At 33.4% G+C, this 18,372-nt stretch overlaps 1 protein-coding gene across 11 annotated transcripts in view; it reads right to left on the bottom strand.

Moving 5' to 3' along the window:
* Positions 1 to 18,372, bottom strand: part of LOC115215626 (tyrosine-protein phosphatase Lar) — a 535,158-nt gene that overhangs the window by 41,563 nt on the left and 475,223 nt on the right. For 9 of the 11 annotated variants that reach the window (XM_036505764.1, XM_036505770.1, XM_036505766.1 and 6 more), the window contains 2 exons: positions 11,888 to 12,196; positions 1,978 to 2,289 (listed from right to left, as the gene is read on the bottom strand). The exons of 1 other annotated variant lie outside the window; for it this stretch is intronic. In XM_036505764.1, the coding sequence (XP_036361657.1) occupies positions 1,978 to 2,289; positions 11,888 to 12,196 (621 nt within the window). The remainder of the gene's footprint in view (positions 1 to 1,977; positions 2,290 to 11,887; positions 12,197 to 18,372) is intronic. One more of the 11 variants, XM_036505771.1, reaches the window with a different exon arrangement.

Raw genomic sequence — 18,372 nt, 5'->3', positions numbered from 1 at the left:
TACCTGTCAGAGGGTCCAAGCCCACCTGAGGAGGACATGGTTGATTTTTTTTCCCTTTGCTGGTGAATTGCTTAATCACTCTGTTGACTGTGGCAAAAGGAATCGCAAGGTTCTGTTTTATTGAACGCTGATTAAACTCAGCCTCAGATTGACCCATAATATAACCTTTGAAAACCAGAAACTCATTTGCTTCAGATGTTCACAGCATGGTTAATTGCTATAAACAATTAATATATACTGTAATCTGAAATGAATAATAGTAATGCAGTAATAAGTCCAAAACACCAGGTAGTGTCTGCACAAATAGAATGATATAATGAGGGGAGTCTAATTAGTTTTGAGATGTGTGTGTGTGTGTGTGTGTATGTGCATGCGCACCTGCATGCACACACATAAGCGTGTGTAAATGTAAATAATGGTATGTACATCCCAGTTAATCATTTTGATATAATGAAACAAGATATAATGGAGTAGCTATAACACTAGCCATCTGTTGCTATAACTAAAATGAATTAATTTAATGTATTTCAGAAAATTTTAGATTTGAAGAAAATAATTTATAAGAAGTTTGGAAAAATTGAGATATATTAGTGATTTGCTGCATATCCTTGGAAACACATAAAATGCATTTTCCTGAACAAACTGATGATAAAGCAGATGGGTTTCTAAATTGCTTAAGACAGAAATATTTCAAAATTTGTATTGAAAGCTCAAAGAGGTATAGCACCTGAGTTAAGTAGTATATGGGTATACACTGTATATATAATAAAAAAAATTTTTTTTCTTAGATGAAGGGTCAGCCTCACACTGTTAATATCTGCTGCTTCTTATGTCATTCAAACTTATATCTATAAACCTCACTGAATAATTTTTGCTGATGCAGACAACCAACAATTTCCTAGGATTTTGTGTTTTTATATGTTTATTATAAATACTATTATCAAATGTTGACATGCAAAATTATCTAGCTTCTATATGAAAGTATCCAATACTGATTTTTTGTTTCTTTAAATTTGAAAATACTCTTCTAGTGGTTGTTTTGTTAAACAAATATTCCCTATTTCACTGATATGCAATTTGAGAAGATTCAAAATAAATTTCTGTAACGTGGGAAGTTAGGAATAAAATCATAGTATATGAGTACATGAAGACTGATCTCACAGACAAACTCACAAAGATGCTTAGCATAAGAGATTGTGTTTAGAAGAACTGGAATAATCTAAACACTAAAAGCTATAGCAATTGTTTTTGAGTAAACAATGCCAGTATTAAATTTCCAATTCATATATTAAGGCTGGGAAAACTGCTAAGGGAAAAAAAAACATACAAACTTTAAATCACAAAATGAAAAATTCAACATAAATAAGAAATGCTTCCTAAAAATAATAATAATAATAAAAAATAACACACACACAACCTACACAAAGATTTCTACAGAAAGTAAAAATTTTATGTGACAATGCAAATTAAACTGAGTACAGAAAAATAACACACACCAAAGTTACAATCAGAAGACTAGAAGCAAATAATAATATATTCATTCAGCAAAGCATACAACATAGAATTGAATGAAATGAGAAAGACAGATATGAAGAAGTTAGGGAAGAAAGTGCATGTGTATGGGTGGTGGAGGGAACGTGTGGCTATTTTGGTTACCGTTCTCACAGAAACAAGCAAATTGTGAAACTCTGATTCCTGTTCAACTGTGTTCAGTTTTGAAGGATTTGATTAAAAGCTGCTGACTTTTTAATTATTGCTTTCCTAATAGGAAAGGAAGGCTGTACACAACTGAATTCAATCCTTTGTGAATGTGATGATCTTTTACATCACAACAGAAACCAGTCATTGATTTGATTTATTTAAATGCCTTATAAAAAGCTAAAAGTGGAAGTAAAAAAAAGATTTAGATTAAATTTACCAAAAAAAAAAACACCAAAAAAAAAAAAGGAAAAAAAGGGGGGAAAAAATCAAGGTTACCTGCGCCTTTGGTTTCCACTATTTTTGCTCTGCTTCGTATTCCATCTCCTTTTCGAGTATATGCCGCAACAGTAAACTGGTACCTAGTATCCGGCTCTAAATTGGTAATCACATACTCAGTTTTATCGCCATCAGTGGTATCGGTCATGCGGAGGTCACCTGATTGTTGATCATGGTCATCTACTTCGACATACTGTATTTGATAACCCCGTATTATACCATTTCTATTTTTGGAGGAAGGATGTTTCCATTCAATAAACACAGCAGTAGAATTGATGGGTTCAGCTCGTATTTTCCGTGGTTCTCCAGGAACTAGAGTGTAAAGATGGGTAAGATCCTTGCTGTTAGTCTGACAGTATATTTAGTGGATTACTAACATGTTACATGTGCTAAGTGTAGTTAGTGGAGAGAATAGTCTATCTCTATATCTTTCTTTTTCCTAGATTATCACTGTTAATAGTAATGACAAAAGATAAAACGTAGGATACGTCATATATGGTCAAATATGTATGCATACATGATCTAATGTAGCACATGCATCAATGAGAAAAATTGGACAAATGACATGCTTAACTCCTAGGAATTCATGAACTGTTTAGCATTACAAAAACTAAGATAAAACACAAAGGATCTTAACTACTATCAGACTGTATTTATTTAAAAAGATAGGCATATCAGATATCTTTTATATCATGCTTAGATAAATATAATACACTGGAAAAAAAATAACAATTTGGAAAAAAATAAACAGAAAACATGTTAGACAGCTAACCATACTTACATAAAAATTGAAAAAAAAAAAAAAAAGAAAAATAATAAATAAAGTTAAGAAAAAAGAAAGCCTCCATGCATTTAAAATAATTGTAAAATGTCCCGCTTTAAATAACTGTTGTTTACACCCATGAAAAACAATACATCATTTCAATATAATTTTGATTAAATGAAAGTTAAAAGGCAGCTAGAAACCAACACCATGGTAAGGAAACATGCAGGAATTAGAGAAAAATTATCCCATAAGTCTAGCAACTTAATAAAGGCTTCACTTTGTTTTTTAATTAGAATATTAAATTAATTTATTCTTCATTGTATATACGTTTAGTATGAAACCTGATGTGCAATCAAAAGTCTTGTGAAACTGATATTGCATTATGGCAAATTCATATTGAGTATTTTATTGATTAAAGTATTATTATTCTTGCATTTGTACTGTTTTCCTTTTATACAGAGCTGCTATAGAACTACTGTAAAAAGTAAATGCTAATTATTAGTACTAATAAGAAAAGCATTCAGTGTGAATATAACCACACTGGTCTGCGTGTGTTTAAACCAATCAATCTATCTATACACAGTCACACACCCATGCATACGCACAGATATGTATTTCTATTTCTATCTATACCTATTTCTTTATTACCCACAAGGGGCTAAACATAGAGGGGACAAACAAGGACAGACATAGGTATTAAGTCGATTACATCGACCCCAGTGCGTAACTGGTACTTAATTAATCGACCCCGAAAGGATGAAAGGCAAAGTCGACCTCGGTGGAATTTGAACCCACAACGTAACGACAGACGAAATACCGCTAAACATTTCGCCCAGCGTGCTAATGTTTCTACCAGCTCATCACCTTGAATGTATACATATATACATTCATATAAACACACCTATATACACTGGTATGCAAACAAACTGAATGACTGTTAAAACTCAAGCATAAACTAATGTCTCCTTTATACTCAATTATACAGTTTTACACAAAATTTAAAGTTGAAAAAATTGACATACTAACATATAGATATTTTTAATAGAGCTTATTAAATATCCATCAGAATCAGTTACAGTGTAATATCATTTATAGCCGTTATTTTCAATATCTTATCAAAGAATACGAATAGATATAAACTCTCCCATAACAACAGAACAATTATTTAATGATATAAACTCAATGGTTTACTGTCAGTTTATTCAACATCAGTGTGTTTGATCACAGACTGGAGATAGCTCCATTTCTCAGAAAATTTTAAGAATTCATATGGTTATATTTTCCAACACAAGCACACACTGTGTTACATTAGCAACCAAGTTATTGTTATAATCATTCTCTTGCATACACATGTACACACATACTCAGAGAAGTCTTCACTGTATTTTTTTTACTGATTTGGTCTGGTGGTAGTCAATATTGTAACACAGTCTTCATATTCGTTACAAATTTTGGCATAAGACCAGCAATTTCAGGGAATGAGGCAAGCTGACCATGGCAGAATCTGAACTCAGAATATAAAGATGGACAAAATGCTGCCAAGCATTTTCCCAGGTGTGCTAACAATTCTGCCACCTCACTGCCTTACACTATCTTAATATTAAAAGTTAGTTATTTTACTGAATCTTTGATCCCCCTGAGAGACACTTCAGCAAGTATCTTCCACTGCAGCCTGGGAATTGTCCAATATCTTGTGAGTGGAATATGATATATATGGAAATAGTAGATATTTGTTGTGTTTGCGTGTGTATCTATTTCAATTTATGTTTAAACAACTGTCAAAAGAATGTTTTTATTTTTCCCCACAATTCAACAAACAGAGATTTATGAAATAAAATAATAGTGAAATTAGCACTAGGGCTGACATAATCAACTGAAATTCTTGAAAGTAGTGCCCCAGTATGATAGAAGTCCAATGGTTGAAACCATTAAAAGAGAAAAAAATTTGTTTCATTAGAAATACATTTATGAAAAGGTGGGATTTGAGAGGAGGAGGAGCAAAGAAAGCAGTCATAACTTAGGCTCTTCTAAATAAGGGAGAAACATAGAGGTTGGTGCCCAGCCAGAATATATGCATGTTAAGTAAAAGAAGCAGGAGTGGAGAGCAAAGCCTCTATAGGGATTTTGTATGGATGTTGGTAATAGACTGAACTCTCTTAAAGGCACATGAGGAGCACGTAGTGAAAATAGTGCTGTTAAGTAATGGATTACATATAAGCTATGTAATGAGTCCTAGACTGCTATTTCTAGTAAGTCAAATAACCACATACAGGCCCTCTCAACATCCTATAATTTCTAGTCCTCTCCCCAGGTGTGAACATGATTGTGCAAATGTCTACATGAAATGATTTACTACCTATGCATAAATCAACTAAAGTTTAACCCTAAATTATCTCCGCTTACGGAGTCCTATGAACAAAAGTGTTGTAACACTGATTGTCCAATTCTTCTGTTAAAGACAAAAGGTCAGGGCACAGACACAGTCATGGCTTGCATAGCTAAGAAGATAGTTTCATAATTACATGGTTATGGATTCAATCTCACAGCACAGTATCTTAGGCAAGTGTCTTACTATAGCCTGAACTTAAGCAGTATCCTGTAAGTGAAATTTGCTTAGCAGAAACTGTAGAGAAACCAGTCATAGACATGTGTGGCTGTACCACGGCTGCCACAAGTCAAAATGAAATTGGTGTTGCAGCTTAGCAGTTTGATATAGACACCAATAAAATAAAATGCGGTCTGAATGAAATGAATACTGGGAATAGTAGATCAATTAAAACTGATGCTGATTCAGCATGGCTGCAGTCTAATTGTAGAAGGCAATAGAAAAATAAGGCGGCGAGCTGGCAGAAACGTATGCACGCCGGGCGAAATGCGTAACCGTATTTCGTCTGCTGTTACGTTCTGAGTTCAAATTCCGCCGAGGTTGACTTTGCCTTTCATCCTTTCGGGGTCGATTAAATAAGTACCAGTTATGCACTGGGGTCGATATAATCAACATAATCCGTTTGTCTGTCCCTTCTGTGTGTAGCCCCTTGTGGGTAGTAAAGAAATAGGCAATAGAAAGAAAAAAATAGTGTGTCTAGGTTTACATTATCTTTTCTTTTTTAAGATGATAGGGTGTGACCTGAGGAAGATTCACATCTATTTCTAGCAGGTTGAATGGACACGTAGAGCAGTGTTTCACAATTTGGGGTGCTAAAATTCATTGGTGAGGTGCTGGAAATGGTCCCATTACATTTTATTATGATGGGGAGTAGATGACCTAATTTGCCCACAGCTTGTTTTGTTTTTTTTATTTACTTTTTCACAACTCACACTCTTTGCTAATATCATAACACTGTTGTCACTGCTCTTCTACATCACAACTTGCATGTAATTGTATTTTTCTTAGCCTACCTCTGAGCATGCACCTATGTAGCTTGGTTGGGTTGTTCCCTATTCACCTATCCTGATTTTCATCACATTCTCTATTAAACTCCAGCCTTTTATAGTTTATATCCTTAGCTGAGAATAACCAATGGACCTACTCTCATAGATAGAAAATTATTTGTTTGTTTTGCATAATGGGTAGTGCTAGAAATTTTGATTTTAACAGTAATCCGATTCACTGTCTGTGTGTGCTGTCAAAGTCAAGAAACACAGCAACAGTTGAGTATGGATTCACATCTATCAAAGACAACTTTGGCTGCAATAATCAAGTACCAAATATGTTTTGCAACTTCATAAAGAGTTATTCAAATTTAAGACCTGCAAGATTGAAAAACTTCCCAAAATGTCTGATACAATAAAAAAAGGGAACTCTTCCTCATCTTGCATTTTGCATTTCCTGAAAACTAATTTAGCAGTCCTGTTTAAAGTGACAAATATTTGCATTAAAAAAATAGTTGTTCTATGCACCAGAAAAGACTGTTAAATTATACTCCCTGAATGAAGCAGAACTTGTCGTTGGACATAGAGCAGCCAAGAATATCCAACACATTCTACTCAATGATAATGTCACTAAATCTGAGTCACTGGAAGGATTGTCTTTGCCCAAGTGACTAATGAAATGAAATGACCCCCATATCCCATCAGTATTCAAATGGGTGACTCAACAGATATCTCATAAGTGAGTGAATTGATTGTATACATTTGCTATATATATACAGAATTATACCTTGTAGGATAAACTTTTGTTTTGGGAACAAGTGCAACCAACTACCAAAGGTCTTGATGTTTTCCATCTGCTTCATAATACTTCTTTTTTAATGCAATTATCAAGAGTGGAATGTGTTGGAATCTGTGTGTATTGATGGTGCAGCAGTAATGATGGGACACAATACTAGTTTTGCAGTACGAGTGAAAGAGAAGAGTACTTTACATAAAAGCTTACAACTGCATACTTCATCAACATACAATTGTTATGGTGACTTTACTGCTTAAATATCAAGTCATGGATATTTGAAGCAAATCTTAGCCATAAGATTGAGTGATTAAGTGAATGCTAAGTTATAATTTTCCATATTACAATGTGCTAGCTTTTACAAAGCTAGTTGTTATTGTATCTGAGGAAATTGGCATTTTCCTCTTAAAATAAGGAAAGAATTTGGAAGCAAGGTTTGAGAACTGTGAGCTCATTTTGTACATTGTCTACTTATCAAACAGACAACATACAAATGTATATACTCATTACTCAACAATATACTCATCCGTTTAAATGAACCCAACCTCGCCTCACAATGATTTGATATAAACAGGTTAAAGTGTCTGGACTGAGTTGAAGTATTTAAGAGAAAAGTCTCGCTTTGGAAATGCCAAACTAAAAAAGAAATTTCTCTGTGTTTCTTGGGAGAGGAACAGAGAACAGTTGCAAACTGATCCATCATTGAAAGAAGGAATTGCTAACCATCTGCTAGAAATTCAGAATATACTGAATGCGTACATGCTGAAGCAAACTTGAAAACTAGATCTGGCAACCATTCTTATTGGTTGTAGACAAAACAGAAAACAGAGAAGTTGCTGGAACTACAAAGTAACTAAGTCAGCAAAATTATCTTCTAATCTCTTGACATGCAGACACTTGACTTGCAAGGACAACACTAGAATCAACAATTACATTTCCTACAAGTTATCGCTGCAAAGCAAGAAACTCCTAAACTGTATATCAAAAGATAAGACTAGGACTAGAATAGAATTGAGCCTTGTTCAAGATATCAGATCAGTGCTCAGAAATATTAAAACAAATATTAAGCTAACACACATGAACACATTAATATATATGATGTATACATATTATATACACATATCGTAATTTTACTGACAGAGACTTTGAAGTATCACCAGCCAGTGTTTATATGTACACAGACACACACACGCACACACACAACTATACCCCTATATCTAAAGAATTTCTTTTTAACTGACTGTTTATGATTAGAAGTTAAACAAAAAAATGTTCAAGAAGCTGACATTGCTGCTACAATATAATTATTAATAAAATTAGTAACATCTGTTTAAAAGTCAGAAAGATATACAAAAGATAATGAAATAGAACTGTAATTAACCTCATGGCTAATTAGCATGTAATAATTAAAACTTAAAAATTAATATTGGCAATAATTTATATAACAATATATCAGTTCTTAGAATAAATTCTAGCTAGCAGGTAACAATTTATAGAGTATGTTGTTATTGGAACTAAATGTGTAAGGTAAGTAAAAATCAATAGAAAACTGCATGGTTTTTATTTTAAAATTCATGCACACACACAGAGCGGTTGAGATTACCAAAAATATTCTACGCATGAGCGTTTTCAAATACATATCCTATCTAAGTATTATACCTCTCAACTAGACTGGAATGTAAATTAGAATTAAATAAACTTGCTTCTCATTTTGAAAGTCAGCTTTCATCATGCAAACCTATGATCGATAGTGTTCCGACCTGAGCTACCCTATATTATTTTCAGGTATAAATTTATTTGGAATTAGATTACCTTAACCCTTTCATTACTGTATTTATTTTGAGATGCTCTGTGTTTCTTTCAATTACTTTAAATATAACAAAGAATTTAGTAAAATAACTTAGTTACCATTCAGCTAGTGTTAGGAACATAAATTGTGACTAAGGTTTGGTGGAAGATTTTAATTCAGAACTTATGAAAACAAGACATTTGTAATACAGAGCCAGAGGCAGTTTCAGCCAGGTTGGTATCAAAAGGGTTAAATGTCCTACCTATCTTCAAGATGATAAGACGAGATTGAAGATTTAGCTGCTTTTTCTAAGCAGGTAGTACCACCAAATTGGCTCAACATATTTGAATGTTCCTCTTGAGTAGATGATAGTGTAACCACTAGCATTTTTAATAGGGTTTTGGTAATTGTATACTTACTAGTCTACTAAACAAGTTCATAGTGAAGGCAAATAACAGTTACATGTTCAAGCCATGGTACTTCATCATAAACCTCACATTTAATACCTAAAGCTGGAACATTGTCCTTAGCTTTAACCGATGAGACAATTACATACACTAATACATTCCTACGCACATTCATTTGATAACAAAACTTGCAAATAGGCGCAGGAGTGGCTGTGTGGTAAGTAGCTTGTTTACCAACCACATGGTTCCGGGTTCAGTCCCACTGCGTGGCATCTTGGGCAAGTGTCTTCTACTATAGCCTCAGGCTGACCAAAGCCTTGCGAGTGGATTTGGTAGACGGAAACTGAAAGAAGCCCGTTGTATATATGTATATATATATATATGCGTGTGTGTTTGTCCCCCTAGAATTGCTTGACAATCGATGCTGGTGCGTTTATGCCCTGTTACTTAGCGGTTCGGCAAAAGAGACCGATAGAATAAGTACTGGGCTTACAAAAAATAAGTCCCGGGGTCGAGTTGCTCGATTAAAGGCGGTGCTCCAGCATGGCCGCAGTCAAATGACTGAAACAAGTAAAAGAGTAAAAGAGAAAGAGTAACTAATTCATCTAAGTATCTTCTACTGATATTTGTTCCACTGAACTAAGAATCGAATATTCTACAAAGTTCTAGCGATCAGTTGGTGTTTATATGAAGAACTTTATAAACATCCAGAAATCTTCCCTAAGATTAATTAAATACCGATTTATAACTGAAGTTTAAATGTAAGAAAGCAACAGTTTATAAAGGATAATTAAAAGAGTAGGGGGAAATATAGAGTGGAATACATATTCTAGAAAAATTAACAAAAAATTATGCAGAGGTTATAAATGGAACAGATACAAGTGGTGCAACATATACTGGTCAGTGCACAGCAAAACAGAAATATACAGAAGGAAAAGAAAGTGCTTTGTAAACTCCAAGATCTTTGATGTAGCTCAAAACTGTAATTTTTTTTTTTCTTTAAGATGTGATCTTTATCTCTGATTTCTAACTATACATGAAATGGTTTTACTTTATATATAAAGAGATTAGAAGAAAATTACAGAAATAGCTTCTGGACAACAGAGAATTTAGTTTTTCACAGAAGTTCTAATGAGAGTTGAGAAGAGTTTCACAGATGAGCAAAAAAAAATGACTTTTCATTTTATTTATTTATTTATTGAAATCAATCAAATTATTTAGAGGTAGACCATATTTCAAAAGGAGCAATAAGATAACAAAATGCCACCATCATCAGCCTAAACAGAAATATAGTTTAGTTTTCTTCCATTAAGTTTAAAGACAGAAATGTTACTAAATTATTTTAAATATGCTTTCTGGAAGGAAACAAGTACTGACAAATGGTTTCAGTAACATTTGCCATAACTTTCTATACTACTAACTACAATATAAAACTTTAAATGGAGCACGTAGATGAGTATATAATATACACAAGCTTTGTTTAGTTAGGCAGAAAAATGCCTAAGCAGAGAAGAGAATTGGATGATAGTAGCTAGCATCCATGCTTTTTCTTAAAGCAAGAGCATGTACTCCAACAGGAAATTGAAACTGGATCACAGATTGATCACTAGCAGCTACATAGAAAATAGCAAGCACTGTTATAGAGCTTGTTTTACAGTATGAGCAATTTTTAAGAGGTTTTCCCTACACCATCCTGAAGAAATTGATATGATCCAATATTTGGTAAAAAGTATAAGAGGAACATAAAATATTTCACATGTCACTGTCCAAATGTTATTTGTCAGTTGTCATAAACCATTTTGTTCCAAGTAAAATGTAAATGCATACTGAACCTGTGTCAAAAATAGTTAAAATGACAGAAAGGAAAAATAGGGAAAAGAATGAAGATAACTATAGACTAAAAAAAAAGTATGTTTGTCTTCCCTCATTTGCTATCCCAGAATTCTTTGGAAGTAATCTACCGTAGAGAATGGATTTTGTGATGCGGAACATTTTTTACAAAGTAATTTTTACTCACATTTGAAGAAGAAAATATACGTACAAGATGAGAACATGCTGGTATGATATCACAAAAGACATTTCAAGTATTTCATAGAAGAATGTAGACTAATAAAGTCAACCCATTGTTCAATCTATTTTCTTAACCTAGTTTTTATTAAACTAAATCATGTTTCAACAAAATATTTAATGAGTTTAATTTAAGATCATTTAAATAGCTTTGCTTAACACCAGGTCATTATGTTTCCATATTCTTGGTGTGTGAGACACACTAGATAGAGTTTTAACTCGATTTAATTTTACATTAACATTTAGATTTTCAAATACATCAAGTGTTTTTACAATATCTATAATGTTTCTTATGTATATTACACATTATATATATATATATATATATTATATATATATATATATATATATATATAAAATGTGTGTGATTTTAATATTCTACAATCAAAACAACATGATTTTTTTTTTATTGCCTGTTAGGTGAAATATAGATATTGTTAGTGAGGAAAAATTAAAACAGAAAAGATATTTTTTAAAATCAAGTTTTTAAAAGCTTGAAGGAAAAGGAGTATGGTTAGGAGTAGACTGTTAGATGATATGGGATGATGCAACATTCAAAGTTTTGAATTTTATGCTTAGGATAAGTTAATTGTTAATGAAGAGAAAATTGAAATTTTGAACCCACTTCAGCCAAGTCTGATAAGCTAAAGTTGTTAAGAAGCATGTTAAGTCACCCAAAGCCACTTCAAAATGAGGATTATTTTTCTGGTACCTACCATCTTCTTCAGTGCTCACTAAGATGGGTTGGGATGAAGGACTCTCGCCAATGCTGGTGTAAGCTAGAAGCCATATCTTATATTGGGTCCATTTTGACAGGTCAGTCAATATATAAGAGTTCACATCTGCATCCACATTAACTACTAAGGCATCATTTTTGGTTTTAACACCATCATTTTCAACATACATTATCTTATAGCCAGTGATGTCACCGTTTTGCTTGGTGCGGGGTGGTGGCTTCCAGGTAATGTTGAGTCTGCGTGAGTCAAGTGCAATACCACTCACAGCCAAAGGAGGGGCACCTGGGGCTGAGGGGATAAGGGTGTAAAAAAATATAAAGAGTGATAAATGAAATCTTAAACTAAAGAAAACATGCAATGGATTGGACATGCATGAAATATTTGAATCATGTCAGGGTGTGAGAAATAGTTACATTCAGCTGAAATATGTGAGAATGAATCAGACAGTATTACAGCAGTGAACAGACATCATAGGTTAGACATGAAGTTCATGCGTTATATTGGGAGAAAAGATGAAATTATTTTATTCTCAAACTTTTAATACTATATGATATCATCATTTGATATCAACAAACATTTCAGTGAAAACTGAGAGCCAATAATTTGGACAAGCTGTATTAAGTGTTATTAAATAGAGTTTAGATTGAATGCATTTACGTATGCATATATGTAAATATATATTGAATATAAGTACATCATTTTCCAGAGACAGAAATTTAGAGAAAAATGCTTCATTATGATCTTGCAAAAGGTAAAAATGCAAGAAAAAAAGGTGTGTATCAAATGCACATGAACTAGTTTTTTTAGAAAATGAATATTTCATCTTGCAGGTCTGCATTGCAACATAGTTTTATTTCAAAGAATTTTAAACAAAGCATGAACAACATGTGATCTAACAATGAAATGATGCTACATGAGGAATACTAAGTTGCTTCAATTTAAGGATAGATATAGGCTTTAAATATGTGTGTGTGTGTGTGTGTGTGTGTGTATAAGACATTTATAAGCTCAAAGCAGGGGACATACAACCTCTCATCTAAATAAATACACACTCTCACTCACTCATTCACATGACACACACAACACAAAGACTTGTATACATATACATTATCTCTGTCTGTAAGAACCAAACCCATCTTCTCACTGCATATTTTGACAAAATATAACCACTCTTAGTCACTGTCTCACTCTCATACAATAGAGTTATCAACCATGACCTAAACCCTTCAACTCATTGTCTTTTCTGCCTGGGTAGTCAAAGATCATTCTTACCATGGACATTAAAACCAGTCCACACAACCATTTACCCACATTGATAGCCCATCAGCCCTTAAACACTTTCTAGATCACCATCCCTGGCCATTTACCCACAGTGATAGCCCATCAGCCCTTAAACACTTTCTAGATCACCATCCCTGACCTGTATCGAGTACTACAACATTCATCTGCTGAGTTGAACTTGTATTACCCCTTAATTGCTATTCCTTATCTGGTGAATATTACAAACAAGTTAGTAGGGATGCTATGGGTACAAAGATGGACCCCAATTATGCCAAGCATTTTGCGGGCCAAATTGAAGAGAAATCTTTGCTCATTTCATGGAACCCATTCCAGAGCTGTTATTATATTGATGACTATGTCAGTGTTACCACCCTCACCAGACAATAGCTTGATAAGTCCAATTCTTTCATTAACTCTTTTCACTTTCCAATCTATCTGAAACTTTCAGTTTTCTCAATATCTCTATCACTAACAATAATATCTATTACTGTCCACTACAAGTAAATCGATTCTCACCACATGGACACTAAATCTCTTATATCATTCCCTTAATTCTTTCAGTTTCCCTGGCTCTGCAGGTTCTGATTTGGATTTCGAATCTCAATCACTATAAAAGAATTCCTCAATCAAGTGTACCTTGATCAGTTGTTATTCCTGCACATAGCCAGTTTCTCTCACCAGCACCCACCCACTCACTCACCCATTGAAACACATTCACCCACAACTTCCAAATCCTACTTTCTGATGCTCCAATCTTTCCCCACACCACCTCACCTCACCTTCTCTTCAAGAAAGATAGTGACTCGACAACCACCTAGTTAGAAGCCATACACAATAAGGAACTTTTAAATGAACTTGCCTTCAATGCAACACCTGACTCAACATTAACAGCACTACATCGCAAGGCTCAAATCATAGCACAACAGTACCCTAAAATTTCTGCTGCACACTTTCCAACCGCATCATCCACAAACTTTGTGGTGTACTTGACTTTAGAGAACAGGCTGTCATCTTAATGAACATTTGACGCAGACTAATAGAAGTTCTAGGCCAACTTATCATCACCGACTTCAGTACAACAGGCAATTCTGTTACACATTTATTACAGTGTGGCATCTCTCACAGATTTTAAATCTGCAGGTTCAAGGAAATACAAGAAACATTTCATGCCAAAATTCAAATCTATGTCACTGATGGGCTTCAATGACTGTTTTCATTTCTGTTGCTACACCTCTTTTTAGTTCAGTAGTGTCATTCTTGTGGTTCAGCTCTCCTCTTAATTCAAATTTCCCCCTTCACTTCACTCCCGCTCATTCCTCTTTTGATTGCTCTTTCCTTCACCCCAAGACCTAGTTTCTCTCTACTTCTTCCAGTTTATGTGTGCAATCTCACATCTTGCGTTCCTCATTACTTGCAGCCAGTTTTACATTAAGGATGTAAAACTCTCCTCTTTCTTTTATTTTTCCCTGGTCATCTTTAGCCAGAAGGCCTCAGCTAAAAACAGAAGCTACTCCACTTCCCACTACAATTCCAGCGTATTATTTTTGTTACTTTTTCCCACAGATATATATATTATCATATACACACACACATACAGATACATACATACATATATAATATATATATATATATACACACATATACAGATACATATATATTATATATATACACACATATACAGATACAATATATATATATATATATATATATATATATACACACATATACAGATACATATATATATATATATATATATATATATATATACACACACATATACAGATACATTATATATATATATATATATATATATATATATATATACACACACATACAGATACATATAATATATATATTATATATATATATATATACACACACACATATACAGATACATATATATATATATATATATATATATATATTATATATATATATATATATATATTATATATATATATATGATGAAAATATATATATATATATATATCTAAAATAGCTAAAGAAAGATACTTTTCACATTTATGTTTTTTTAACAAACTGAAAATACAGCAAGTGTCATTTTAGGAGAAACTATTTTATAAGTAGATATTTCTGGATGTGTATACACATAGTGAAAATAATGTAGTTTTGCCCAACCTATGTAAGACTGAATAGTAAATAAAAGCCTCCTTTGGAAAAGCTTTAAGCATCTGCCTTATGGAGATATAACTATTATAGGCTGCTGACTCAAGTGTAGTTTTAGTCATATATTATACAATACATCTAGGAAATGTATCATATTTAAAGAATACCATAGATGAAACTCAATGAAATGCAGTATATATATATGTATGTATGTATATAATCTGTTCATCTCTAAAGATTAGATATACTAAAAAAATAAATCATAATTATATTCTTATTGATAATATCACTTTTCAAGCATTTCCTAAATAAAATTTCTCTAAATCTTTTCAACCAATTTAAAAATCCATAATGAAGAAAGGACACTAAAGCAGCCGCGTAAAACTTATATCACATACCTATGATATGCTTGAGGAAGTGTTAGAATATTTAATCTCAAACAGTATCGGGTTCAAGAATTCATCAACATTTTCAAAATTACTTTTATCAAGCAACTATGAATGTTTTATCGCTTTTATCCTTATCAAAAGCAGTTTTAATGTCAGACTAACCCAACAATCTTCGTTAGCAACAATCCCCGAAACTTGGCTATCTTTTCTTCCTCACAGATCTGTGCTATTTCAGTCGTGATGTAAATTACATGAACCTTTTAATTCCAAAGTGGCCTTTCAGTTCATTAGAAGCCATATTATCCCTAAAGTAACATTCCTTTTTTTTTTGCATATACATTCTAACATGTTAATGATGCTGATGATATGAAAACGATCTAAATACTACTGCTGTATGTTGCAACAATTTAAATAGATTTAGCATTCCTACACATAAAATGAATGCTGTTAATGCAAGCAAAATGTCTCGAGTCTTCTTTATGACACTAAAAAGCTCTATTAAATCTCATCAAACATAACTATCTTCCATAAAATTAACTTGTCCATGTGAGTAAATAATTTTTTAAAATGGCCTTTTAAACAGCAACTTGGCAACATGGCTTAGCATCTCTAGTAAATTCAAGATCAATATACATTTAAACACTCGAAACTACACTTCCTTGTGTCCCTCATATTTTTTTTTTATAATAAAAATAAAAGCAATGGGGTAATAAAAATAGCTGAGAGGTTTACAGCTTTTAGTTCTGCAGCTTCATATTTAGAGTTCAAATCAAGTCGGTGTCAATTTTGCCTTTCATCTTTACAATTCTGTGCTGGACAGGAATGAGTCAATCCAATCAAATAGATTTCTTTCAACAAATTTGTGACCTTACATCACAAAAAAAAAAAAAATCAATATTTTCCCCCCATCAGACTCCCAGAAGTGATTCTCTTACAACTTTTCTTACTACAATAAATTTGAAACAGCAGCTACTAAGTTTTCATCATATCATCATCATCATCATCATCATCATCATTTACTTTCAAAATTCAAGCACTTATTGCTTATTCAAATTTCAACAGATACAAGCATAGCTCCAGATTCAGCATGACACTTAAAGTGTCTCACAATACAATCTCTAGCTGACTAAAGCTTTACAAGCAGATTTGGTAGAGAAACTGAAAGAAGCCTCTCGTATGTGTGTGTGTGCATAACGTCAGAAACCTGGACGTTATCGAAGAAGCTTGAGAGGCGGTTGGATGGAACCTACACTCATCTCCTTATGAGAGCTTAAAATCTCTCATGGAAGTGTCATCCAACCAAAATGCAAATATATGGGAAACTACCACCTGTGTCATCTCTTGTGAAAGGCAGGAGAGTCCAGTTTGCTGGACATTGTTGTAGAGCTGAAAATGAGGCAATTTCTACTCTTTTCCTCTCGCAATACCTATTTCTTTATTACCCACAAGGGGCTAAACACAGAGGGGACAAACAAGGACAGACATAGGTATTAAGTCGATTACATCGACCCCAGTGCGTAACTGGTACTTAATTTATCGACCCCGAAAGGATGAAAGGCAAAGTCGACCTCGGCGGAATTTGAACTCACAACGTAACGCAGAGGGCGCACACTCTCCTACCCTGATGTAATCTCCAGGGATACAGGCATCCAGCAACAGGACCTCCGTAATGCCATGATGGACCGTGAAGTCTGGCGTAGCATGGTAAATTCCATTGTCTCGACCACAGTCGAACAATGATGATGATGTGTGTGCATGTGTGTTGGTGTCTCCTCGTTTTGACTTCATTTGATGGTTGCAAATGAAGGGTAACTGCAGTGCAAACAATGCTATTTGTTTCCATTCTCTCATGAAAACATGTCTGGCCATGAGAAAGTACTGTCTTGCTTGGAAACAGATGAAAGTTGGCAACAAAAACGTCATCTAGCCATAGAAAATTTGCCAAAATAAATTCCAGCTCACCCATGCAAACATGAACAAGTAGATGCTGTTATGGTATGATGGTGGTACTTTCTTTATCCAGACAACGTAAAGATATCTGGTACTTATATTGTGCATACGAAAGAGTACAATATCTGTAGGACTTCCTTACTCTACATCATTTACTGAATAGCTGACCAGACCACCCCACATTTAATTACATCAACCTTGTCTCAGAAAGATGAAAAACAAAATTTGACTTAGGCAGGATTTGAACCACAACATAAAGAGCCATAACTAAATACAGGAGGAATTCTGCTAATCCACTAATGTGGGAAATATTAGACATTTTCTGAACAGACAAAAATGCTTTATATGGTATACATGTGTGTGTGTGTGTCTTTGTGTGTATCCCTAAAATATGACAATGCCTTATTTTCAACTTGACAAATGGAAAAAAAATATCTTAAATTGAAGCAAACTCTGTATTCTGAAAGCTGAATGAAATGACTGCATGGGATATGGGGAATCGGCTAGTACATCTGAGGTTTACAGAGATATCATCAAAATATTTCATGCATAGCTTGATCACCGAAGAGGTTGACATGAAAACAGGTCTCAGGATACAAAATTAAACAAATATTGGGATTATATGAAGATTCCATTTTTAGCATCTAAATTAATGAGTTGACAAATGACAATGGTAGACAAACAGAAAAAAAAAAAAAATGACAAAATTAAACAAAC

The sequence above is a fragment of the Octopus sinensis genome, linkage group LG9 (assembly GCF_006345805.1).
Source record: "Octopus sinensis linkage group LG9, ASM634580v1, whole genome shotgun sequence".
NCBI classification, from domain to species: domain Eukaryota; kingdom Metazoa; phylum Mollusca; class Cephalopoda; order Octopoda; family Octopodidae; genus Octopus; species Octopus sinensis.
This window is presented reverse-complemented; position numbering and strand designations above follow the sequence as displayed.